The 24500-nt window shown below is 59.1% G+C and overlaps 11 protein-coding genes across 11 annotated transcripts; 4 read left to right on the top strand and 7 right to left on the bottom strand.

Moving 5' to 3' along the window:
• Positions 1-543: 543 nt before the first annotated feature.
• Positions 544-2445, bottom strand: TRAVEDRAFT_120573 (guanine deaminase; the record flags this gene model as incomplete). The annotated part of the gene is made up of 7 exons (XM_008038409.1): positions 544-996; positions 1053-1607; positions 1702-1721; positions 1778-1853; positions 1924-2050; positions 2118-2146; positions 2203-2445. The coding sequence occupies 7 exons, from the start codon at positions 2443-2445 to the stop codon at positions 544-546; spliced, it is 1503 nt and encodes a 500-aa protein (XP_008036600.1).
• A 2717-nt stretch (positions 2446-5162) lies between these two features.
• Positions 5163-7203, top strand: TRAVEDRAFT_57495 (uncharacterized protein). Its single transcript, XM_008038255.1, has 2 exons — positions 5163-5670; positions 5744-7203. Exons 1-2 carry the CDS (start codon positions 5218-5220, stop codon positions 6122-6124), a joined length of 834 nt encoding a protein of 277 aa, XP_008036446.1. The 5' UTR covers positions 5163-5217; the 3' UTR covers positions 6125-7203.
• Positions 7204-7220: 17 nt separating this feature from the next.
• Positions 7221-9539, bottom strand: TRAVEDRAFT_164684 (mRNA guanylyltransferase; the record flags this gene model as incomplete). The annotated part of the gene is made up of 10 exons (XM_008038408.1): positions 7221-7913; positions 7973-8144; positions 8201-8401; positions 8473-8613; positions 8670-8749; positions 8812-8895; positions 8953-9084; positions 9156-9243; positions 9312-9374; positions 9433-9539. 10 exons carry the CDS (start codon positions 9537-9539, stop codon positions 7653-7655), a joined length of 1329 nt encoding a protein of 442 aa, XP_008036599.1. The 3' UTR covers positions 7221-7652.
• Positions 9540-9928: 389 nt separating this feature from the next.
• On the bottom strand, positions 9929-10692 carry TRAVEDRAFT_118908 (S-phase kinase-associated protein 1A-like protein; the record flags this gene model as incomplete). The annotated part of the gene is made up of 6 exons (XM_008038407.1): positions 9929-9949; positions 10008-10028; positions 10085-10187; positions 10243-10430; positions 10482-10543; positions 10602-10692. 6 exons carry the CDS (start codon positions 10690-10692, stop codon positions 9929-9931), a joined length of 486 nt encoding a protein of 161 aa, XP_008036598.1.
• A 229-nt stretch (positions 10693-10921) lies between these two features.
• On the top strand, positions 10922-11553 carry TRAVEDRAFT_35867 (ribosomal protein L27; the record flags this gene model as incomplete). Its single annotated transcript, XM_008037989.1, has 4 exons — positions 10922-10982; positions 11045-11143; positions 11197-11264; positions 11329-11553. 4 exons carry the CDS (start codon positions 10922-10924, stop codon positions 11551-11553), a joined length of 453 nt encoding a protein of 150 aa, XP_008036180.1.
• Positions 11554-11820: 267 nt separating this feature from the next.
• On the bottom strand, positions 11821-13728 carry TRAVEDRAFT_45389 (uncharacterized protein; the record flags this gene model as incomplete). Its single annotated transcript, XM_008038059.1, has 3 exons — positions 11821-13422; positions 13484-13514; positions 13586-13728. The coding sequence occupies 3 exons, from the start codon at positions 13726-13728 to the stop codon at positions 11821-11823; spliced, it is 1776 nt and encodes a 591-aa protein (XP_008036250.1).
• A 680-nt stretch (positions 13729-14408) lies between these two features.
• Positions 14409-15587, top strand: TRAVEDRAFT_164679 (uncharacterized protein). The gene is made up of 5 exons (XM_008038406.1): positions 14409-14492; positions 14546-14780; positions 14851-15006; positions 15062-15272; positions 15326-15587. Exons 1-5 carry the CDS (start codon positions 14444-14446, stop codon positions 15497-15499), a joined length of 825 nt encoding a protein of 274 aa, XP_008036597.1. The 5' UTR covers positions 14409-14443; the 3' UTR covers positions 15500-15587.
• A 15-nt stretch (positions 15588-15602) lies between these two features.
• Positions 15603-17993, bottom strand: TRAVEDRAFT_164678 (glutamine synthetase/guanido kinase). Its single transcript, XM_008038405.1, has 15 exons — positions 17840-17993; positions 17780-17788; positions 17688-17716; positions 17569-17630; positions 17244-17508; positions 17178-17193; positions 17066-17125; positions 16909-17007; positions 16697-16851; positions 16634-16650; positions 16418-16581; positions 16354-16364; positions 15998-16291; positions 15770-15935; positions 15603-15719 (listed from the first exon to the last, which is right to left on the bottom strand). The coding sequence occupies exons 1-15, from the start codon at positions 17943-17945 to the stop codon at positions 15694-15696; spliced, it is 1479 nt and encodes a 492-aa protein (XP_008036596.1). The 5' UTR covers positions 17946-17993; the 3' UTR covers positions 15603-15693.
• A 182-nt stretch (positions 17994-18175) lies between these two features.
• TRAVEDRAFT_145272 (WD40 repeat-like protein) lies at positions 18176-19655 on the top strand. Its single transcript, XM_008038404.1, has 7 exons — positions 18176-18290; positions 18344-18489; positions 18541-18642; positions 18704-18817; positions 18870-18990; positions 19046-19286; positions 19339-19655. Exons 1-7 carry the CDS (start codon positions 18200-18202, stop codon positions 19592-19594), a joined length of 1071 nt encoding a protein of 356 aa, XP_008036595.1. The 5' UTR covers positions 18176-18199; the 3' UTR covers positions 19595-19655.
• A 606-nt stretch (positions 19656-20261) lies between these two features.
• TRAVEDRAFT_164673 (Metallo-dependent hydrolase) lies at positions 20262-22415 on the bottom strand (the record flags this gene model as incomplete). Its single annotated transcript, XM_008038403.1, has 8 exons — positions 22369-22415; positions 22022-22311; positions 21943-21971; positions 21752-21878; positions 21606-21681; positions 21531-21550; positions 20834-21436; positions 20262-20777 (listed from the first exon to the last, which is right to left on the bottom strand). The coding sequence occupies exons 2-8, from the start codon at positions 22259-22261 to the stop codon at positions 20262-20264; spliced, it is 1611 nt and encodes a 536-aa protein (XP_008036594.1). The 5' UTR covers positions 22262-22311; positions 22369-22415.
• Positions 22416-23585: 1170 nt separating this feature from the next.
• On the bottom strand, positions 23586-24228 carry TRAVEDRAFT_164669 (uncharacterized protein). Its single transcript, XM_008038402.1, has 2 exons — positions 24090-24228; positions 23586-24036 (listed from the first exon to the last, which is right to left on the bottom strand). The coding sequence occupies exons 1-2, from the start codon at positions 24207-24209 to the stop codon at positions 23674-23676; spliced, it is 483 nt and encodes a 160-aa protein (XP_008036593.1). The 5' UTR covers positions 24210-24228; the 3' UTR covers positions 23586-23673.
• Between the last annotated feature and the right edge of the window lie 272 nt (positions 24229-24500).

The raw sequence follows: 24500 nt of genomic DNA, 5'->3' as shown, positions 1-24500 counted from the left end.
GGCGTAGAGGCAGAAATTTCCGATATGCAGCTGGCGAAGGAGGCGAAAGAGGAGACGGCCGAGTTAATGGAATCGCCGGACAGTGTGTGCCTTTTCTTCAATGTTGGGATGGCGTTGTAGATGTAGATACACTTCACTATCTCAAGGGGACTCGCTTTCATATCGATAGACTGTCGCGGTATTGCGCTGCTCTGCTATACTCCGTATCAATCATGTTCATAGGATTCACCCACGACTCACTTGTACGACGACGGACCGCCGTAGCCACTCATGTATACACAAGCTTGCTGGTAATGGACCCCGTTAACAGCACGCTTGCTGTTTGTGCCACAGACCTAGACTTCAAGCTTCAAGGCCGACTATATGCCAATGAGCAAGGAATTGGACGCGCAAGCGCCCCTAGGAGGCGAGGTGAAATATTGCTGGACAATGCATCACTCTCCTTGAATGTTTGGATAGCGTGGTAGATGTCAATGTACTTCACCACGGGCGCGCCCGTCTTCATCTCGACGCACTTCTGTGATTATCCAATTCTCCTTCGAGCTACGCTCTGTGCTCCTTCCCGCCAATAAACCGGCCCTGCACGTACACCCGCCTGATGTTCCGGTCGTCTCCACAAAACAAGAACCGCTCCAGGAAGTTCTCCAGCTCGACCTCCTCACTCTTGCCCCCGTCCCGCACGCCGAGCTCGAGGTCCATGTCCACGCCCCACGTCGCCGGGTTCCCCGCGTCGCTGCGCACACTCACCACAAGCGCGTCGAACGCCTTCCCGGGCGCGAGCGAACCCACACGGTCCCGCATGTCGCACACGTCCGCGCCGCCCTGTGTTGCGAGATAGAGCAACGTCGCGATCGGTAGCTGTCGGTCGGTGAAGCGCGTGTTGGGCGGTGGACTGGGCGACTGCATCGCGACGACCTTGGAGCACATACTCGCGTGTTGCATGGCGGCGAGGATTGAGGGCGAGAAACCGCCCGACACGTCCGTCCCGAGACTCACCTGCAGAACACGCGGTCGTCAGAGAAGTGTATACAGCAAATGAATCGGGGACCTACTTTAATGCCGTGGTCGAGCAGCATCCCGACGCGTGCACACCCGCTTCTCAAGTTGAAGTTGCTCGTCGGACAGTGGCTGATGCCCGCCCCCCTCGCCTTGATGATCGCCACCTCCTCCTCATCGAGATGCACCGCATGCGCAAGCACCGTATTCTCCCTCAACAACCCGAACGCATCATACACGCCCGCGTACGTCCCGCCCCCGCTCTTCGCCCCCGCCCCGTTCACCGCCGGGAGCGGCCTCGGCGGCGCGGGCAGCGAGTCGGGCGGGAACAGCTCGCGCGTGAACGCGATCTCGCCCGCGTTCTCCGAGATGTGCGTCTGGATGTGCAGGCCCGGGTCCGCCTGCGCGAGCGTCCCCAGCTTCCCGAGCAGCTCGTGCGAGCACGAGATCGCGAAGCGCGGCGTGAGGATCGGGCGCACGAGTGGTTCTGCGCCGCCTGGTGGCGGGGGGAGCGCGCGGATGTGCTTGATGAGCGCGTGCGTGGCGGCGATGGACGCGTCCGCGGAGGGCTCGACGTAGTAATCGGGCGAGTTCCGGTCCATGTTACATTTCTGACAGCCGGGAGGGTGGGCGAATCGGGGAGATGCGGGGGTGCATGATTCAGGTGAGCAGGCGGGTGAGCGGGCGCGCGGGGAACTGACGCACCCCGACGAATGCTCGCTGCCCTGTGGGAGGCGGGGTCAGTACTTGCGCTTGCGGGGGTTGCGGGGCATGCACGCACCGTATGCATGTATCACGTCCGCGAGGGCCGTTGTGCCGTCCAGATGCAGCGTGCCGTAATAGCAACATGTCGTCGACTGTTCGAAGAGTCCTCGTTAAGCATCCGGCGCCGCGCGCATCATTACATGCTCGGAGGGGCAGACGCACCCCGTAGTCAATCGTACGCTTGATCACAGACGTGTACGTCCGCCGTGCAAAGTCCGCGTCCGCGAAGCGCGCCTCCATCGGAAACGTGACGTGGTCGAGCCAGTCCAGGAGCTCGTACTGCTGGCCACTACGCGGCGCGGGATGATGAGTGCCCGCGTGAACCCCCGGCAGCGCACACTCGTAATGAGACGCACCTCCCGATGTTCGGCACCTGCGGTGCGTGCTGCACACGGCGTAAGTCAGACCGCGCTGGCTTTAGCGCGAGGGCGGGGAACGTACGATGTGCGTGTCGATGAAGCCGGGCATCAGGAACTCGCCGAGCTTGAGCTCGACGAGGTCGACGTCCTCCGCGCCGAGCCCGTGGCGCGCGAGCGCATCCTGCAGCGCGCTCGGGTGCACGTCGTCCTCGACCCACGCGATGTCTCCCGTGTCGCGCGCGACCGCGAGCAGCGCATGCGGCAGTGTGCGGTGCTCCGTGAGCGAGACCGGGGTGATGAGCGCGCCATAGAATACCGTCGTCATTTGCCTAGTTTCACTGCAGTGTGTTCAGGGAGTCTATTTGGCTAGCGTTGGGTGCGTAGTATGTGCTGGCAGAGCGCAGGAGGTGGAATGGAGGCAGGATGCAGGGCGTGATAAGGCGGGCGCACGGCTGTCTGTGGCGACGGATGCGTATCAGCCACAGACTCGCGGGCCACGCCCTCCGCGCGCCGCGCGACGCCCGGATCGTCGAGCCCGATCGGGACAGGCGCGCCTCCCCGACGGGCGCTCCGTGCGCGCATCGTCCCGTTATGGTATCTAAGTAGGAACGCGTAGATAGCGGCCCCCGCTTCACACACAGCGACATTGGTGCATACGTTCATTCCGGTGGAAGAGAAGCTGGTACTTCTGTGCCAACTGAGCAGTTTTAGGTGACGGTGGATTGATTGCGCGTGGTAGGGTATGGCACACGACCGCTGCATTCTACGTAAACCTTAGTTATCTCGGGGCCTGTTGGCCCATACATGCCACAACACCGTGATGGGATCCAAGAGAAGACTCTCCAAAATCTGCAGCCGCTTCGCGAGTCCCACACTTTTAAAAATCAGCGAGCAATGAAAGTACCTCTCTCTACCAGTAGCGCGTATTTTGCATTCAGCCAAGCATAGTGAAGTCTGGCTCAAACGTACTACACCTTCCACGCATGTATGGGTCCTTCCGAAGAAGCTGTAGGAAGTACATCAATGATCAAGAGAGCAAACGATTATGTTTCGAGCCACTGCCAAGTGAATCATCAGTACAATCAACACATACTTACAATAATCCATTACATACCATGCAAGCTCTAGCGCTTCACACCCGAGCAAGGGGATATTGGCCGCATCACCCGCACAACGCTAGATGTGACAACCTGAAGGAAGACGACCGGGTCTCTCAACCCTTCGATGCGATCCCTCAAAAGCGCCACATATTTATATCCAGTGCGCGCACAGTAAGACACCGGCAATCCGTGGCCCAGCCGTCCGTCAAGCCCGAGCACAGGCTCTACCGCACCGTGCCTGACAACTAATGCGCGTGATGAAACTGGGAATTTGGAAGTGGGGCTGACACCCCCACACCCGGCCAGGGAATATGGCCCGGCGTCCACGAGCCTGCATAGCGGCATGACATCGGGAAGGCACCGCTGGCGCCATGCCATATACGACCATCAGCAACAGCTGCGCGGGGTGCACTGGGCGCACCATAAATCATGCCGCATGTCTGATAATGCACACACTAGCGTCCGGCGATAGAAAGTGCCTCCCTGCATTGGTAGAGAACGCGCTGTGGAGAGACCCCACTCCGAGAGTCTACTTGTGTCTGCATCCCGCGTCTGTCAGGGAAGGCATCGCGGCTCCGTGCCTTGCGAATCTGCCCGGGACCGGGCATGGAGATCACGAAGGCAGCTGGTCGTCATCGCGTGCGAGGCCCCGCATGGCAGGTCCGACGCCCGTTCTGCCATCTGGCGCCAGAAGACGACAGGCAGCGGTCGCGCCGACGTGTACCGGGGCGAACAGCGTGTGCGCGCCATCAGTATGGAAGGCGGCGTCGACGCGAATGGTGGGGTGAATGACCGAGCCGGTCCGTGGTCTCACGGATAAGACAGGGTGTTCGCGCACTGAAACGCACCGCGCGCCCTGATGCGACGCGTTCTTTGCCTCTGGAACATTCACAAGGGAGTTGCGGTGGGTGTTCGTGACGGAAGACGCGTCGAAGATGAGCAAAGACGCGTCGGGAGCGCGGGGGACGCGTCTGTGGCTGCGAGGAACGGCGTCTCACACTTGGCAAAAGCACATGGCTGCGAAGTGACGTTTGAGGCGAGCGCATCAGAGCCCGATTCCGCACGCGTAAAGGTCTCTCAAATGTCGGCGATATGCACCACATTCGCAGTGTTCCTGGCAGTAGGAAGAGCCGGCGTGCGCGGAGTGCTTGGTGGAGATGCTGCTCGCGCTGGCAACGTCCCGGCTACTTGATCGTGTGGCGTTGAGTGCGGAGGTAGCGGGCTAGAAGGTTCAGTAAGCGAGAGGCTGGAAGGGGAAAAGAAGGGCCTCTGATTAGGATACATTGTGCTTTCGAGGAAACAAGAAGGATGCGGGAGAGGCGGGGAAGAAGGCGTCGACGGACAAGAGCGGCCGTTGCTTGCGACGACGCGATTGGGTGCGGGGTTCAAGGTGCGTTGTATTCCGGAGGAGAGTGTCAAGGTAGGCACGCAACTGTGTGGGTGGAGCAGCAAGGGCAGATCACTTGTGAACGCGCGATGTTCGTGCACGAGGAAGAGCTGGTGCACAGTCGCTGGGTGCGGATGGCGAGGGGGATCACCCGGTCGCTGTGCAGCTGGAGAGATCAGGGCCATGACGTGGGCGGCGGTAGGGGGTCGTCCGCGGTCTCGGTGGGCCCACCATGCGGGCAGCCGAGCGCACCTGCATTCCGTATGTTCTGGGAGGAAAGACAGAGGGAGGCGTTCCAGGCGAGCTCGCAATGGAGAGGATGGGGTGTGTATGTTGTGGGCGGAGGCAGTAGCGGCTGCATGGCTGCGGACGTTGAAGGCGCGAATGATGGACTAGCGCTCTGCAGGCCGGCGTTCCTTCACCCTTCACATCCGATTGCCCACGTACCAAAATCTTTATATACCCCGCCTGGCTCTCAGCTCGCCCCCTGTCTGCGCCAGGCAGCCGTCGTCGTCGACCTATACCCTCGGCTTCTTCGTGCTCGCCCCCTCCACCAACCTCCTCGTCGCACCCGGTCCCCTCGCCCCCGTCCTCGTCCCCCGACGTCGCCATGCCGTCTCTTCGCCGCACCCTTTCTTCCCCTTCTGTCAGGTCCTCTCCCTACGCCTACCCCTCGTCCTCCGCGAACGCGAATGTCCACGCTACGCGTGCTGCCAATCCCCAGCCCCGCAGGTCGTCGGGTTCGGACACCGGCAGCCGCCGTGTTCTCGCCGACATCGACTGGTGGCTCGTTCACGACACTCAGCGCGACTTTGTCGCTGACCCCGTGGGTACGGAGGAGGACTCGGATGACCAGGGTGCGGCAGAGAACGTGCAGCTTCGTCACGGTGCGCCGAACGTCCTCCCAGAGGACGACGTCGCGATCCCGCCCCCTGTGGCGGCCCCTGCCGCCGCTATCAGCGCAGGCTCGGCTATGGGCGGCTTCGAGGGCGACGATCTCCTCTCAAGCCCCCTGTGGGACGTCTCTACGGATGACGACTCGTTTGGGATGGGCTATCCGGAGGTCTGTTCATGAGACCCCTCGCACGCCACCGCTCGCGAGACTGACAACCAGGCACCTTATTTTTCTCTCACAGTCCATGTCGCCCCTGCCCCAATTCGCGTCCCTCTCCGTTGCGCCACGGACACCCCTGCGTAGGCACGCGTCGGTATCGTCGCAATCGTCGGTCGAGAGCTCTCCAGCAGACTCGCTCTTCACTCTCCCGACCTACATGGACGTCCTGCGGCCCGACATGCCCGTCCACCCACCCGCATTCGCGCCCAGCCTGGCACCCCGCCGTCCTACCAATGCGCGCGCATCGTCCATGGTCGCGCGCTCTGTGAGCTACTCCGCGGTTGAGTTCCGTCTGTCCACCTCCCGGTCTGGCGACGATCGGTTTGGCGACATCGTCCCCTCGCCCCCGCCTTTCTTCTCGTCTACAATGGAAGACAACGAGATGGACGACCTCTTTTACTGAGGTGCATGCCGCGGAGCGCTCTCCCAATGTGGACCGATGGAGAGCAAGGTGTAAGATCGCGGATGAAGAAAAGGCGAAGGCCACATCCTCTTGTTTCCCCTGGCTCATTCTATCCTCCCACCACGGGCCCTTGGTTGTCCACGCGGCCTCTCACATTCCCACTTCCCCAAGGTCGTTGGATCGCCTGCCACGCTAGCGCAAGGCACTGCGAGGTAGGCCATTGAGTTGGTCGGCCCCGGTCCTCTTGCCTCTTGTCTGGCTCACATCCCGCCTACTGTCCCACCACCACCCTTGTACGTCTGTCCTCTCTCACACCAGGCACCGCGCAGGCGGTTGCCGCGCATGCTTCTCATTCTCTCTCTACATCATCTCCCGGACAGTGTACTCTTGCATCTTGTTTCACCACATTTACACGCGCCGTTCACCGCCCCCCACTTCACGTTCACGTCCCGCGCAATGCAACGTTCCGTACCACGCCCCACGTTCACGCCGCGGTCCCCGCCCGCGCCTCACGAGCCCACCACGTCTCCGTCTACGACGCTCACGCCCACGCTTGGCCCCCGGCCCATCCGCGTCCCCGCTCTTGCTTTGCCCCCAGGACGACCGCGACGACGTGGCGAAAACTACGCGCCCCGGCTCCTCCTACCTGTTCTGTAGTTGTCCCACCCCCTGCGATTACGCGTGCGCGCTCTCTATTTGTTCTGAGCCCTCCGCGTCGGCCCGTACCTTGTTTGTGTTTCGTGTCCCGTGTCCGTGTCCCCCTGTCCAGTACATGTCCGCTGCGCTTGTTTCGTGTTTCCGTTCTTCCGTGTCGTGAGATCCACCCTCCCCACACTCTGTAACGACTAGACATGCATTCCTCTCTCGATCGCCGCGATCGTGCTGTCTCCCGCGTTGGTGCATTAGTACTCGTTTGCTTTCCTGTCCCACCCCCTCCGGCGCGCACGTACGGCGTCCCCTCCCCCGCCGACGGCCCGTCCGAGCTTCCCCTCTTATACGTGATGATGATGATGATCCACTGCTGATGACCTTTTTACGACTCTTACCTCCCCACCCAGTACCCCCCTACCCAACACTCCCCCCAGATACGTATTCCCGTAAAAGCCCTCCGTGGAGGAGGCTTATTAGCGCTGCTGTGTACGCTACATACATAGCGGTCTCGCTGCCGATGTACATACGTACAGAGACACAGGCCTGCGTCTGCCGGGGCGGGCGCAGGGCCTGAATCGATGATGGTGTTGTAGCAACTGCCCGCCCGACGTCTCCTGCGTGTGCCCAAGCTTCCTCCAACCGTCTGCGTCGAGGTGGACTCCCTACGGCCCATCCAATTGGCCGCAAGTAGCTGCACCCCCTCCCTGCGGCACCTCCGGGCCTGCCCTTCGCATACACTATGGGCTGGATGCGCGACGCCGGAGGTGGAGGGGGCGCACCATGCCCGGCCAAAGACCTCTTGAAGGGCTCCGCCGCTGTCTCTGCTTTCTGCGTCCACCGGCCAAACCGCGCCCGTCTGTAAGGCCAGAGCGTGCGTTCACCTGTACATGCCCGCGACCATCTCGGGCCCGGTCACCTTGCTCCAGCGCGACGTTGCAAGGGGGCCGTAGCGCGCCTCGGCGGGCGGCACGTCCGCGAGCTGTGGGGGCCTGGGCGGGAGCGACGCTGCTGTTGGCGGCGGGAGCGGCAGCGGCTTTGCTGGGAGCGCGTGTGGTTTCTGCGGTGCGGGCGCGGGGCCGGTCGGCGCGCCCTGGCGCATCTTCCAGTTATTCCGGATCGCCGCCGAGCGCGCGAGGAGCTGCGAATATTACGCGGGTGAGTGGGGGGGACTCGGGCGAGGAGGGGGCGGGGACGTACGACGTCCTTCTCGATCCCGTCCGCGATGCTCTTGATGATGTTGTCGACGACGGACTTGTGGTTCCCGTTCGGCTTGTCGCCGCGGAAGCGCATCATGCGCCAGTGCTCGCCGTCGCTGTCCCAGTGCACCTCCACGATGCGGTCGTCGAGTTGCTCGTTCGACGTTTTCATTCTGGCGCACGTGCAGCCATCAGTGCAAATTCCGACAAATTGTCTGCACAAACATACTTTTCCCACTCGTCGTCCTCGACATGCATGACATCGTAGAGCTCGTACCGCGGCTTGCCGCGGTCGTCCCCGCACCAGACGTGCAGCTCGAAGATGGGCTTTATCTGGAAGTCGGGCACCATGGGCTTTCCGGGCGTGGGCGGGAAGCGCAGCGCGAGCTTGAAGTCGATCGAGTTCTCCGACGGCGGCTTCCACTTCAAACTATGAATAGCGCGGGTTGCGTGAGCACGGGCGGACCTTCGCTAGACGAGGAAGGAAGGGGAAGAGCGTACATGTTTGGATCCGTTCCGGGCACATATGGCGTGCTCACGCAAGTGTAGATGAGCCCGTCGTTCCCATGCTGCAGGCGCGGGATGTCGATGTTGAACACGTCCTCGACGCGGTACGAGGGCTTGACGTCCTTGACCTTGAAGCTGCGCGCACGAGAGGTCAGCGTTGCATTTTCTCGCGTTCATTTGCGCGCACGCACTCGAACGGTTGCGACATGGCCACGTGCGGATGGTCGTGCAGCATCTTCTGGAAGGGCTTGTACATCCACGCTTGTAGTCGCTGTGACAAAGCACCGCTATGAGGATCACGAGAACGAATGGTACAAAAGGGACGAGGTATACCCCATATCGCTTGTCCAGGGTTCGGTCCATGACGTTCTGGTCGTCGACAACTAGGCAGTCAAACGCCAGGAAGCGCAGCGTTTCCTAGAGCAAACCCATGGGTAAGGCGGATAAAAGGGAGCCAAAAGTGCATGCACAAACCTGTTTGCTACGAGGATCGACGTCATATACGAGCTCACCATCAACGATCGAGCTACGTAACGGCCGTCGTGGGTCTTCGTGGTGTGCGAAGTACAGGCCATTGAGCTGGCGGTATGTGTTGTGACGGTCAATCTACCAGTTAAGGCAAAGGTGTAAGAACGCCACAGCACATGAAATATCTATCCAAGGGTACCGCAGCTCACCAGGTACACCATCTGGTCCATGGTATTGATATCGGTGTGCACAAAGAGGAGGACGCGAATGCCATCTGATTTCTCCGCCACCCAGAAACTGCGACGCGAATAGCGTGAACACCGTTCAGTTCCAGCCGAAAAGCGCGACGTTGTGGCACCACGTACTCGTGCTTCTCCAGTTTCTCCAGGTCTTTGGCAGCAAAGCTGACGGGCTGTGCACCCGGAAAGCTAACGTAACGGGGCACTTTGTGAAGCGATCGAAGTGTATGCAGGCTCCGCCACATACCGTTCATGGTCAAGACCGCATAGACCGGCCACATATCGCTTGAGCCATTGCTCTTGCGGTGTGCCGTGAGCGACAGGTATTCCAGGGAGGTCTGGTATTCGAGGCATGGTGATGGTAGCAGAACAAGAGGGACCCGGGAGAGTGAGACACAGAAAGCAGCTGGATAAGTGGCAAGCAGCGACCGCCACCCGCCCAAACCGGTCCACGTCTGTGACACAGCACGTGCTGCTAGACCGCGATCAGTCACCCGGCCGTCACACATTGACAAAGGACGTGACGCGGTACCGGAGCAAAACGAGTCGCAAGACGCGCACGCTGCGGCGAGGGACGATACGCGTTGCCTTATACGCGCGCAGTTCGGGCACGAGGAGAGGAGAGGAGTCAGTGGATTTCATGATGGTTTCCCATGCGATATGAATACAGAAGATGAGTCGGAAAACATGTACACAGCGCGCAACGATAAACGACGAGATACGCCTCCAGTTCCTTCGTCATTCTAGCGGTCCTCAGCCCATTCCTAGAAAGCAGCAGATCGTCAGCGTGTAGTCATTGAGGCGCATCAGCACATGACTTACGTTTTCCTTCTTGATCTGGGCCTGTGGAGAGAGAACGTGTGAGGCAACGCGACAAAAAGAGCGAACAATGGACGTACCTCCTCCTCGGGCGTGAAGTCGTTCACGATGTTGAAGAGCTTGCGGATCTCCTCGGGGGTCTTACCCTTGATCATGTTCGCGACCGTCTTGCAGCCGACATCGCTGTGGCACGAACGTGAGCAGCTGTGAGATGATAATGCGCGCCACCGACACTCACAGGAGGGGCTTGATGTCGAGGTAGTTGGCGGCGAGGATGATTTCGAAGAGCATCTCCTGATCGACGGTGATGAACTTCTGGTCCCACTCGCTGATGTCGGTCGTCCGCTTGCGGGTCTCGTCCTGGCTCTGCTCGGCATCCGCAGCGGGCAGGGGCTCTCCCCGGTGGTGCTCACAGTACTCGAGGACCTGTGTGGCGTCGGTGAACATCACTTCCAAACCGCTGCAAAACGCGCGTACCTTCTTGAGGACACTCGAGGAGACGTTGGGAAGAGGGATGGGCTGGTCGCTCTCGCCAACATCTGCGAAAGCGAACAAGGTTAGTCGCGCTTATGGGGGCGCAGTGGCGGGCACACGCACCCTCGAGCATGTTCTTAATCAGGACACTGCGCTCCGCTACTTCCTTGTCAACGACGAACTGCTCGTTGTCAGAAGTCACAAGAAGAACCATGGTGTGCAAGGTGTAGGGGAGAGTGGGGACGGAGGGTGGACGATGGTGGTTTGATGAAGGGAGCGGTGCGAGATCGAGTCCAAGTAGGCCCTCAAATTGGCTTATATAAGCCAGCGTCTCCGCGCGGTGGCACAACGGCAGGGCCAGTGCATAGTTCTCTCTCTCCTCCGCACGGTCCTTCCCCGTCTATCCCTCGTTGTTCTCTGGCCACAGCGGACAATAACACAGCATGTCACTCCAAGGCCTTTGGCGGTGCGCGGACCTGCTGAGAAATCCGTTCAGGCCAGCCGGTATGTGTTTCATTTGTTCTTGTATTCGAAACCCTCCCTGACCGTGCTTGGTATCCGGATAGGGCTTGGCTCTGTCCGTACGGCCACAAAGCGTGCTGGAGGGACGGTGGCCAACCATGGTGGCTCCCCCGGAAAGCGTCTGGGTGTGAAGAAGTTCTCTGGTGCGTGCCGCGTCGTTTCCCGTTCGAGACCGAAACTCACGAAGCTGCTCCAGACGAATATGTCATTCCCGGAAATATCCTTGTCCGCCAGCGAGGCACGGTTTTCCACCCGGGCCAACATGTGCGTAACAATACGCAGCAACTTCGTAGTACGCCGCGTCCTGAACCACTGATGCATTGTCCAGGTCAAGATGGGTCGCGACCACACGCTCTACGCTATGGTCCCTGGCTACGTGCGCTTTTACAAGATCCCAGGCTCGCGCAAGGACCGCAAGTACATCGGCGTGGTCCTGAACAAGGGCGAGAAGCTCCCTCGCGACGACGTCACTCTTGGCCGCAGTCGCTTCTTCGGCCTCGTAGACCTCAATGCGTTCAAGAAAGAGGCCGCTGCAGAGGCGACGCCATCATGACGGGATTCCCTTCCCCCGTTGCACCATCTTGCTTGCCCTCCGTCTTCCTGCTTCGTTGCGCGGAACATTCATTTCAAAACGTGTAACGTACACACCCACGGTACACTGTAACTAATATCATAATCACATTTCGAGGACGCATCAGGTTCCGAAGTATAGTATACACGGGGAAGCACTAGCGAGACGAGCACGCACGCGGCAGCAGTTGACTAATATACACATATTCCATCCAGCAGTCTGAATCCGAACGCACGACATCCTCTACGTTCACCACGCCGCAGCCGGGAACTCGACCTGAGGCGTTTCCGGAGGGTCGAGATCGACATTCTCCACCACCTCCCTGAGCTCCGCCAGGTCCGTCTCCGCCATATCCTCCACGTTCTCATAGTGCGGCAAGCACAGCGACAGCCGGCGGAGCTGGTGGCCCTGCTCCTTCCGCGCCTTCGCAAACTTGTACCACTGCAGCGACGACCACGTCCGGTCTTCCATGAGCGTGATCGTCTCCAGACTCGGGCACACGATCCGGCCCGTGAACTCCTCCGTAGCAGACAGCGCGGAGAGCACGACTCTGCAGAACCCGCTGTCGGTGATGCTCTGGAGGCGGATGTGCAACGTGCGCAGGATCGGCATGCGCGCGAGCACCTGCACCCAGAGATCCTTCGAGAATCCGACGTGTGGGTGGTAGTACGACGTCTCCGCGATCGTGAACTCCTCGAGCAGCGAAAGGTCGAGCGTCTTCGCGATTGAGAGCAGCAGCGGGCCCGACATTGTCGGCATGTCCCCGATGTTGCTGCCCTGCCCGATTGTCGCCGTGATCTGGAACGGGTGCGCGCGCGTGCTGCCGTCCAGGACGACGGCCGAGCCCGAGCTACGGTACGCGACCTGCAGCTTGCGGATGTCGCGCAGCGGGTGGTCCGCGCATAGGTCGACAGGCACGCCGAAGAGGAAGCGGAAGTCGCTCCCGCGCTCCAGCCACACACTCATGGAGAGCTGGCAGTTCGGCACGATGAGCCGGCTAAGCAGGGTCGCCGCAACGGACGCCGCGCAGCGCGAGATGTCGAGCCGCCGCAGGTTGTCGAGTCGGATTTGGCGGAGCGGCTCTCCGTCCTGTTCAAGCTCAAGGGGCTCCGTGATAACGAAGCTCGACTTGACCGTAACGAGGACTTCCAGCAAGGGACACGCTTCCAGCATCTCTAGCAAGCGTGCTAGCTCCATGGTGATTGCGTGGCGCTTCCTGCCTCGGATGAAGAGCTCCCTCAGGTTTGAGAACGAAACGCAGCCCATGTGGGGGCAGGAGTACGCCAGCTTCAGAACGCGCAGGCGAGGCGTGTGGCCACCAAAGACGGTCGGAAGCGTGAAACAAGCACCGTCGGCCCTGAAGCGGTACACGTAGAATGTCTCGAGCTGAGGCGCGTCTGCGTCGAGGAGGGAGGAGAGCAGCTCCGTGATATTGCCACTGTCGTCGTTCACGGCGGTCCACGGGACGTAAAGGTGGCGCATGCGGTACATATGCGGGCGGACGCGGTCGATGAGCGCCTTCGCATTGCTAACGGTAGCACGGTAGTGGACGACGAAGGACAGTGGCGCGTCGCCAGAGCGTTCCAAGCAGGTCAGCGCGGCTTCGGGGTAGCGCGTGCTCAATTGTGTCCATAGGGCGGCGCAATCAAGCGCTATGGCGCGCCAACGGTAGCATATGTGTGCGAGGTAGGTCCATGAGAACGCGCCGAATTGCCCGCCGAGGGGGTTGTCCTCATCATCCACGAGCTCAAGGAAGATGAGGGCAAGTATGTCGGGAGATAATTTGTGGATGGGGCGAAGGCTGTTGCGGTACCGCTTGAGTAGTGCGACCGAATGATCCAGGACGTCCAGCTATACGAACTCCGCCTCAGTATGCAGTGAACCGTGTCTGTGCACTGGAATCTGAACTGACCTTCTCTGTGATGCCCTCGAGCTCGTGAGCACTAAGGATAGCACAACCCAGATATCGGTGTATGAGTACCGCGCCACGCTATCAACCAGTGATTGCACTCACCGCGGCCCGTTCCAGTGCGGGAGTTCCCAGTGCTCAGGGTGCAACAGGTGCCCGAGGGTCAACCGGGGCGTGTCCTCGTCCACCGAGCTCGTCTGCGCGCGGTCGACGACGTCGGGCATTGAGGGGACAACCGCAGTCGCCATAGCGTGTGCGCGCGAGCCTCGAGGTGGGAGAGTACAAGTTGGACGTAAGGTGTTTGACGCCGTCTTGCCAGGATCTGGCCCCGAGCACCCTAATATCATACCACCACGAAGCTGTGCCCCACATGGTAACCTTGCTACTGCATTTGTGGTTCCAACATGACTCCTTTCCCTGCTTCTGATACGTCAAGCGGCCCCAGGAGGCGTGGTGGACCGTGGCAAGCCATGCTGCAGGGGCGGTGATGCCCAGAGCATGCGCCTTGCCATTTCTAGCTTGCGTATTAGGGTCCGGCACGGCGCGCGGGATGCGACAAGGGACGTGTGGTGCCGTCGGGACAAACGAGTGCAGGGCGCAGCAGATGTGGTGGAGGTCGCGGGCAGAAAGCTCGAGGGTCCGAGCAGGGTCCGAGACTCCGAGGAACGGCATCGATGCCAGTGACTGAGTCCGATCCGCTCGATTATGTATGCCGCTCTGCACCAGCCTCAAGCACCGCACCTCCACTCTTCCCCTGATCAGACTGGCCCTGCTGTGTTTGCGTTATATATGGCATCGTATTCGGTTGACATAGGAGACAGCGAGCGTGGGTGAACTAAGAATAGAGTGCTAATCCGTCCGTCCACACGGTCATGAACTCCTCGCGCAGCCCATTTGGGCCAAGCAGACTCTCTCACAGACAACCAACAGACCACCGAGACCCTGAGCCATTCCTCTGTGATCATGTCTGAGTCGAGTCTGTATCTATCGATTACTCCGGTAAAGAGCGCGGGTACGTCCTTGCTTTGTAGTGCCGCCGCCGCTTGCCACCAACCCCCGCTGCAGAGATCCCTGCCGAAGACGAGATCATCAAGGCCGGCAAGGAGCTCCTCGAGAGCACCGCGTCCTGGAAGCAGGGCAAGGTCTACCAGCACAACACCGTAAAGACCTCCTCGCGCTCCAAGGGCCCGAAGGATGGCGCGGGCTGGTTCTGCCGCGTGAGCGAGCACGCGAAGGAGGACGCGACCTTCGACCAGTTCTGGAGCAAGCTCGGCCAGGACAAAGCAGAGAACGAGATGCAGTGAGTGCCGCGCCATCTCCTTCCAATGCAGCCTTTTGGGGTGGATGCTGAGCGTGCTACTCTCCTGCAGGTACATCCCGGAGATCAAGAAAGTAACGTTGATCAAGCGCATCTCGGACACCCAGTCCGTGTGGACGCTCTTCTACCACTTCCCGCCGCCCGTCTCCCCGCGCGTCTTCACGGTCGTCCAGACGACCTGGCTCAGCACCGACTCGCCCAGGACCGGGTACGTTTGTCCCGCTCATTCTTCCCGGGCGAGATACTCATCCCAAAGGGGTCAGGCTCATCGTCTCGCTCCCGGTCGACGTCTCGGACAATGCAGACTACGCCAAGCTGGAGGAGAGCGGCGTCAAGGGCCGCTACGTGAGCGTCGAGCGCCTGCAGGAGCTCGAGAACGGCAAGGTCGAGTGGCGCATGGCGACCTCCAGCACCCCCGGCGGGAAGATCCCGCAGTTCGTCGTCGAGTCGTCCATGGCCAGCACAATTTCAAAGGTAGGCGCACGCATTCGCACCCGGATAGGTATCCTGACAGGTCACTTGGACAGGACGTCGCGCATTTTCTCGAGTGGCTGCATTCGCAGAAGGGTAAGGAAGAGGTCCCTGCAGAAGCACCCGCGGTGCCCGGAGAGGCAGCGCCGTCCACGACGGCTGCGGTCCCCGCAGAAGTTGTGCAGGCCGCTCAGGCCGCCGGCCCTGGTGCGGCAGGTGCTGTAGCTTAAATCGAAGTGGATAGATCAAGACAGTCTCGCGCTATACCCCCTGCTGTGTACAGTATCGTTGCGTTATATACGATGGATTTTCTGTTTGATACGTTCTGGTGGTCGACTCCTCAAACCAAGAAACAGATGTTTCCCTTGAGATTGTGCCGCTGATAGTATTATACATGTATTTGTACTTCGCGTTGTCCAGCGCTCTAGGCCAGCTCAATGTACCTCTCAACTGTGGATGAATGAGCTTCGCATCTCGGCACAGGACAATAAAATACCCACCTTCCCAGTTCGTGACCGCCTCGTTCCACAGACGCACCTCGTGCTGCCTAGTCCCACCAAAGTGCTCCACGAAGTCATTGCCGAACACAGACTCCTCCCGCGCGATGCTGTCAGGGCGCATCATGCGCTCTGTGGCAGCCTCAAGGGATGTGGGCAGCATTTGTACCTGCATGTGCACATATGAGCTCCGACCGTTCGATGTGGGTGTACCTAGCATAAGCCACGAACCTTTCCGCTCTTCTTGTCCTCTGGCGTCAGCTGGCTGACGGGAGGGCCGGGGAGCGACAGCTTCTTCTCGATCCCGCGCAGGCCGAGCGCGAAGATGGCGCTCATGGCGAAGTAGGGGTTCATGTCGGCGCCGGGCACGCGGATCTCGAGGCGCGTCGCAGAGGGCGGGACCGAGGGCGGGGAGATGATGCGGACGGAGGCGTTGCGCGAGTCGTAGCCATAGGTGACGGCGTTGGGTGCCCAGAATGCTTCGCCGCCGACAAGACGTTTGTACCCGTTTATCGTAGGGACGAGCTGCGAGTTAAAAATTCATTATTAGCGCGCTGTTAGGTCGAGGTGAGCACAGCATCACCAACCATAGGCAGTACTAGATGTCGAAGCGTAAGCTCGGCATAAATGGTCAGAAGTAGCGGGACGTACTATCGGGCAGGCCGGCAAGGACGCCTGCCAAGAACCACTCCCCTTCCTGGCTGAGGAACTTCGTGTCGTCGTATTGTGCATTGGCACGTCCGGTCTTCACTTGATCTTCTGGCAAAGCGAAGATGCCCTTCCCCTTCTCATCTCGCAGGGAGACATGAATATGTCTATGTAGGTGGTTAGCGAGTCCCACAGATACTGATCGCTTTCTAAACATACCCGCTGCAACCCGGAAGCTGAACACGTCAGTCAAAAAATCTAGTAGAGGGGAAAAGTGCTCACATTTCCCCACGGTTTCGCCATAAAGCTCGGTACTACGCCCCGTTTCATGCCCACGCTCTTGGCGAGGAACTTGAAAAGGATTGCGTTGTCGGCCATGCGCAAGGCATCGGTGTAGGCGAGGGCTGTTTCGAACACGCCTGGTCCCGTTTCCGTGTCTAAACAAGGTCGAATAGGTAAGAACGCGGAAATGATGTTAGGTCGGGTGTACTGACGGTGTCCCTCGATAGGGATCTGAAACTTGAGACTTTCGTCAAACAAGTCATTATAATATTCGTTGTTCAGCTGAGTGCGCAAGAGGGAGTATCCGTGCACTGCGATATCCCGAGCGTCAAACATTGAAGCTATCGGGGACGGCTCGCGATAACGCACTGCCGGGAGTCAGAGGCTGAAGATCCTTGAAGTTCTTCTTCGCAAGCGATTCCGCAGTTTCTGGGGTGAAGGATGAGCAGGCATAGCGATACGGCCCGGCCGTCCTTCTAACCTTTGAATTGGAAGTACTATGACGATGTTAGTACACCGAATAAGCAAGTTGGCGATCGCGACCGACCTCGTATTCGCAACCGGCAATGCAACGCCAACCTTTACTTTGTGCACTGTCCGTGACCCTGCGCAGGACGCCGCGAGGGTCAGCGAATATGGGTTCCCTAGTATCAGGGTCCAGGAAGGAGACCAAGAAGAACGGGACGTTGCCCTCCCAGGGGATTCGACGGTAGGTAGCCAGATCAATGGATGCGATAAGATCACGGTAACCATTGGCCCTATTGGAGATGAGCAGTTCTTTTGAGTACACCGTGTCGTGCATGTCCCAGCCGCTAAGAGGAAATGAGTGTCAGCCTGGGCACCACGGACATGTCAGGGGCAGAATGCATTACAAGATGACACTGCAGAAGTTGAATCCTTCTGAGCTGGCCGCGCTCAGAAACTTCTCTTTGGACTATGCAATGTGTGAATTCAGTATTACGTGACGCGACCAAGTTCATGAACTCCTTACCATATACTTCCCCCTCAGCACGCCGTCGACTAAGTGGAGTAATGAGTCGGATTTCACGCGTCAAGTTGCATGGAAAGCTTGGTGCAACTAACCGTCAATTCCTATGATATTTCAGGTGAGAATAGAGCTTCACAGGATATGAAGACGCGTACCAGCCACTTTGACCTTGATATCATCCTTGAGCAGAGACTCGAGATCTGAGAAGGATCTGGGCGCGTTTTCTGTCGCGCTGACGCCATTCGAGTTGTCCTGGGGCATATTCAAGGTAATTCTGGGGGAGGCTAGCGCTGTGTCCTGTCAAGTGTGGGCCGATGGTGGGCGTAGAGGAGAAGGAGATAAAGTATGGGGGAGTTCCTGGCGGCGTCCGATCTACTGAACGCAGTTCCACGAAGCGCCCACACCCGATGACGAGGTTCCCTTATCGGCGCTTGCTTGTTTGATCCCGATGATCATCGAATACGGCAGAGCCCACAAAGTCCGATAAACTTGAAAGATACTTGAAAGATACACAGATGTCGCCTGTTCTGGAGTCCACGATAACGGTGCCGTCTGCCGTCTCAGCGTTGTCTCTGGGGCCCAACGACGCGCTGTGTGTTGGTTCATGTACGTATAACCTACCGCGGCTTTTTCAAAGCATATTGAAATCATTTCTGCAGATGACGGTACCGTCCGTTGGTACGACCTTCCGTCAGGAAAAGTCTCGCGTGCAGTAAAAGCTCTCGGTGATGAGATCTCTTCTGTTGTATGGTCGCATACAAAGAAAGACACCCCAGCCACCGTATGGATCGCTAGCGGCCGCAAGGTCTGTACAAGCGTGTCCACCTCTCCTCGACTCTTCTGAACGAAAATCCAGGCCATCTGTCTCCCCGTAGACTCCCCCAAAATGATCATGTCCATAGAGGACGCCACGGCCATCCTGGAAGTCGGAGAAGACGAAGAGGACGTCTTGAACGAGGCGCGTTCCATTCTCACATATCCGTTGTTGCGGCCTCTCTTACTTGAGTCCGATCAGCCAGCTCAGTCTCAGTGAGAACGGAAAACAGCTCGCCTTCGGCTCCGACTCGGGCTCCATAGGAGTCATCGAATTATCGTCGCAAAAGATCACGCGTATGCGTGCTACTCATACGACGGTCAGTATTGCTCAGCATGTTTGCATCCTACCTCTGTTAATGGCTACAATAGGTCTGCGGCTGCGTAAAATTCGTCCCGGACCGGCCAAACGAGCTTCTCAGCGGGGGTTACGACTCTGCGCTCCTGCACTTCGACGTCGCGCAAGGATCTACCCTGTCGCGCTTCGACATCAGTGAGGCGCAATATCCTCATCCCGTCCGATAGGCTGCTGATCGTAGCAAATACAGCGGCTACACCACCGAGTCAAGGAATCTCACTATCACCACCTTTCGTACTGTCCATTTCTATCAGCACCACCGGCCTCCTTGCCGCCAGCACGGCCGACGGGCGAGTCTGGCTCGGCGGAGGCGGCGAAAAGCGGCCGCACGCCTCGCAGGGTGCCAAGAAGAAGCGCACACGCAAATGGGAAGGCCTCAAGGAAGACGAAGGCGTGTGGCTCCAAGTCGCGGACGGGCCCGTGGTCTCGATGTGGGTGTCCCGGTCGTGTCTCGTGTAAGGCAATTGGCTCATCCCATCTCAGCGCGTTCCGGGACCCTGGATATCTGGTGGCATGCTCGCTGCTGGGCACCATCAGTGCATACGATATTTCTCGAGACGACGAAGGAGAGCTGCAGGCGACGAAGGTCTGGAGCGAAGCGACACGGAGTGTGGAGAAGGTCAACGCGATGACGGTTAGCCAGCTGTGGGTTGTCATCGGGGGATTCGGCAAGGATGGCAAGGGCGTGGTCGAGACATGGCGCGACCAACAAAGAGAGACGTGTCAACCTACAACCTGAGTAGATAGCATGTGTCAAGTAGCGCAAAATATCTATGCGCCTATAGCACCTTGCGTTTACACCTTAATACCGTACGATCATCCAGAAAAAGATACACACTGTCCAGCGATTCCATCAACTCGGCCGTCTCCTCTTTCCCCTCCTTCGCCCCAGCTGTAAATCGGAAACTTCTGCGTCTACGCCTTAAAAACATTCTCCGTCCCCAAGTACTTGCCCCTCTTCGCCTGATCCCTGGCGTCGACAACTGTGAGGCTGAATAACGAGCCACGGGTTTGGCACGCCTGCATCATCGAGTCCTGAGCTAGAAGCTGCAGATGACCTCGTCGGCCTGCTCAAAGCTGGACTCCCCGAACACCGCCTCGAAGGAGGACGAGTGCGCCTCGTGGGTGCATGAGCTCGGTATACCTCCTGTCCCTCTGGGGAAGGTAGTTCGCGGGGGACTACATCGAACGCCTGATATTTCCACCGGTAGGCCACGGTCACTCGAATGAAGTCAGCGAAAGGATGGGAGGCGGGTTGTTGGAACGCGAATCGTCGGCGTGGTGTATGTAGATCTCTTCGACCGCAGAATCTCCTTCAATGTCTGGAAAACGTTGTACATATTGAGGCATTTCACCGCGGACACTCCTGCCTTCCTATCGACACATCTCAGTGAATATCTCTAATATCAATTCTCCTTCATTTTCGCTGTGTGCTCCTTCCCGCCGATAAACCGGCCCTGCACGTACACCCGCTGGATGTTCCGGTCGTCCCCGCAGAACAGGAACCGCTCCAGGAGGTTATCCAGGTCGACCGCCTCGCTCTTCTCCCCGTCCCGCACGCCGAGCTCGGGGTCCATGTCTACGCCCCATATCGCCGGGTTCCCCGCGTCGTTGCGTACGCTCACCACGAGCGCGTCAAACGCCTTCCCGGACACGAGCGAGCCGATGCGGTCCCGCATGTCGCACACGTCCGCGCCGCCCTGCGTCGCGAGGTAGAACAACGTCGCGACTGACAGCTGTTGGTTGGCGAACTTGAGGGGTGTACTGGAAGACTGCATCGCAACGACTTCGGAGCCCATGCTCGTGTTGTCGGGTGGGGTGGGCGACTGCATCGCAACGACCTTGGAGCACATGCTGGCGTGCTGCACGGCGACGAGGATCGAGGGCGAGAATCCGCCCGACACGTCCGTCCCGAGACTCACCTGTAGAACAAGCGGGGGTAAGAAGGAGCACGTACGGGAAGCAGCTCGAGACGCACTTTGATACCATAGTCGAGCAGCATCCCGACGGGCGCGCACCCGCTGCGTAAGTTGAAGTTGCTCGTCGGACAGTGGCTGATGCCTGCCCCCCTTGCCTTGATGATCGCCACCTCTTCCTCATTGAGGTGCACCGCGTGCGCGAGCACCGTGTTCTTCCTCAGCAGCCCGAACGCATCGTACACGCCCGCATACGTCCCGCCCTCATTCTTTGCCTTCGCGCCGTTCACATCATCCACCACTGGGAGCGGCGTCGGGGGCGCAGGCAGCGAATCGGGCGGGAACTGCTCGAGCGTTAACGCGATCTCGCGTGCATTTTCCGAGATGTGCGTCTGGATGTGCAGGCCCGGATCTTCCACGGCGACCTTTCTCAGCTTTCCGAGCAGCTCGTGCGAGCACGATAGCGCGAAGCGAGGCGTGAGGATCGGGCGCACGAGCGGCTCTGCGCCTCCGGGTGGTGGCGGCAGCGCGCGGATGTACTTGATGAGCGCGTTCGTGGCGTCGATGGACGCGTTCGCAGAGGGTTCGACGTAGGTGGGAGCGGTGATCGCGTCCGCAGAGAGCTCGGAGCTGTCGCCGGGAGGATTCCGGTCCATGTTGCACTTCTGACAACGGGGCAGGTGGACGAAGCGGGGAGATGCGAGGGTTCATGATTCTAGTGAGCAGGCGGGTGACCGGACGCGCGGGGAACTGACATACCCCGACGAATGCTCGCTGCCCTGTGGGAGGCGGGTCAGTACCTGCGCTTGCGGAGATTGCGTGGAATGCACGCACCGTATGTATGTATCACGTCCGCGAGGGCTTTCGTCCCGTTTAGATGCAGCGTGCCGTAATAGCAACATGTCGTCGACTAATCCAAAGGCCCTCGTCAAGCATTCCGCGCCGCGCGCAATATCACCTGTACAGACGGACGGACGCACCCCGTAGTCAATCGTACGCTTGATAGCAGACGTGTACGTCCGCTTTGCAAAGTCCGCGTCCGCGAAGCGCGCCTCCATAGGAAAGGTAACGTGGTTGAGCCAGTCCAGGAGCTCGTACTCCTGGCCACTGCGCGGCGTGGAATGATGAGTGCCAGTGTGAGCCCCGGGTGCACACTCGTAATGAGACGTACCTCCCCATGTTCGGCACCTGCGGTGCGTGCTATAAATGATGTCAGTAAGACCGCGCTAGCGCGACGGCGGAGAGCGTACAATGTGCGTGTCGATGAAGCCGGGCATCAGGAACTCGCCAAGCTTGAGCTCGATGAGGTCGACGTCTTCCGTGAGCCCGTGGCGCGCGAGCGTGTCTTTCAGCGCGCTCGGGTGCACGTCGTCCTCGACCCACGCAATGTCGCCCGAGTCGCGCGCGACCGCGAGCAGCGCGTGGGACAGCGTGCGGTACTCTCTGAGCGACACTGGGGTGAAGAGTGCGCCGTAGAATACCGTCGTCATTTGCCTGGTTACACTGCTGGGTTTCCGGGGGGTCTGATAATCTGTTTGGCCTTCGGCGGCGGGTGCGTATAATTGTGGAGGGAAGGGGCACGGTTCGGCTCACTCACCGAGCTCGAAGCTTTAAGCTATGGCAGGTTTTGTGACGTCGTCCGTGCGCTTGCGGTCACTCCACTGCCATGTCATTCACAGGATGCATGCTGTCGATGTTGACTTGCTACATGCACATGCTGGAAACTCCGGTCGAAGCGCGTCGTCGCTGAGACAGCTGGTGCGGCGCGAGGGATGTAATTTATCGGCTCTGTATGGCTTGTGGTGTCGACGGCTTCGGCGGTGCTGTAACATACTCCTGTAGCCTAATGATGGCGAAGCCTGCCTCCGCAAAAATGGTTGGTAGGCTGACCCCGAATATCAATGAGTATGCCCGGTCTTCTCCCTGCGCCGTGACCCGATCCGACCATGGCCACGCTGACGGAATCCGGTGAGAGTCGCGGATATGATACCGGTGATCTCTTCGATGACGTCCACGAAGCTCTCTTTCGTACCGAAGGCTCGCCATGTACAGGAGACAAGGAGCCTGTGCAGATCGTGAAGCGATGAACTCCTGGAGCGTCCAGCCCCATTTGATCCATTGGCTCGCCCAAAATTGGTCTTGTAGTACGGAGCCTGGGTCGAGAGGATTGACTTTTCGACCTTGCGAGGAGGGAGGCTGCGCGGATAGACATCTAGCGCACGGGCGCCAGGAGGATGAAGCTTTCGATGGGGGACGCTGGGAGGATAAGACATTCGAAGAAGGACCATAGGAAGGTGGGGAGGTCGCAGGGCCTGGGGCCCGGGGACTGTGTCGAGGATGTACTGCTGAGGATTGGGGGGGTGGTCGCGCGCTGCAGAGTGAATCGGCGGCAGGCCTTCGTAAGATAGTTCTTCGTTCGGAACTCAAAGGTGGTAGAGGATTGCGAATGTTGATGAGACGCATCGCGAGTGGTTCCTAATAAAACGAGCGTTAGACGAAAGACGGACAACAAGGGCAAACAATTGCTCGTACATATGTAATAGCCCTCTCATATATATAGGCATCGGGTCTGGCTAGGAGCTGGTAGCTTGGGAGACGTGACCTTTTGCCCCTACGTTTTATACCGCTACAATGCGATGTACTTACGCGCCGACATAACCTTGCTAGCATAACAAATAGCCACTATCATGGCTGTCCATGGGAAGCTCTTCCTAGACGCCCCAGCGATTCATGTACTTACGGACAACCTTCACCTGTGTGGTACGGTTCATTGGACAGGTATTCCTGTATAACTTGTGCGAATGCTGATAGCATGCGGCGGTCAGTTATTTATTGTACAACAGAGTGTTCATTCAGTGCAAACCCTAGGAATCTCTCGTTTCCACTTACTAACCCCACACCTTCATCTTCTCTCCAGAAGCTCCCTGACAATTTCCATAACGCCCCTGAAAACGGTGCGGTCATGCGGACTCAGTTCGGATGACTGGGCAGGCTCCGACGTCGACTTCGCCAACGCAACACCGACCACTACAGGTCGCCTATCGGCCTCCAGGACACTGGCCTCCTCCAGCGTCCACACAAGTGTGGCAATTTGAGACGCGTAAAGGGAGTGAAGCGTCTGCATCCGCTCTGTCGGTGCACTCCCCAGCAGGGGTGTGAGTTGCAATGAGGGTGGAGGCACAGGTAGAGGGCGTTCGTTTGGCTGCGCTGCGTCCGGAGGAGGAGCCGGTAGAAGGGGCATAGTCGATGGCATGCTGGCCTCAATCTAGTAGATGTATGTGACGACCAGAACAAACTACACGATCACGCGATACTCACCAGACTTCCGACCTTGCCCAACTGGGTCACTAGGACGATGATGCGGTCCGCAAATGTCTGGATGAGCACATCCGTCTGCACGCCGTCAAGGGTGCGTGCTATGGTAGATGATTGCAACATAGTTTTGGCGATATGCAGTGGGTTCTGAGTGGAGGACGAAGGTAGGAGGCCAGACGCGGGCGCAAACACGCGACGCGTCCGTCGAGATGGATCTGAGATCTGAGACTGCGCGCTTGTTCCCCGCGCTGCTTCGGCAGCAACCTCACACTCCCTCTGTTCTGAGTTCTCATCTAGCTTCACTCAAACCGTGCTTTTAGGTCGTAAGTGCTTTGGAAACATACGAAGAGCACCTGTGCGTGCTACCCCTCAAACGTCTCAGCCTATCGAAGCGGCCTATCGAAGTACTTCGAC

This window comes from Trametes versicolor (genome assembly GCF_000271585.1).
Source record: "Trametes versicolor FP-101664 SS1 unplaced genomic scaffold TRAVEscaffold_4, whole genome shotgun sequence".
NCBI classification, from domain to species: Eukaryota; Fungi; Basidiomycota; class Agaricomycetes; order Polyporales; family Polyporaceae; genus Trametes; species Trametes versicolor.
The sequence above is the reverse complement of the archived record's forward strand: the minus strand, read 5'-3'. Positions and strand labels throughout refer to the sequence as shown.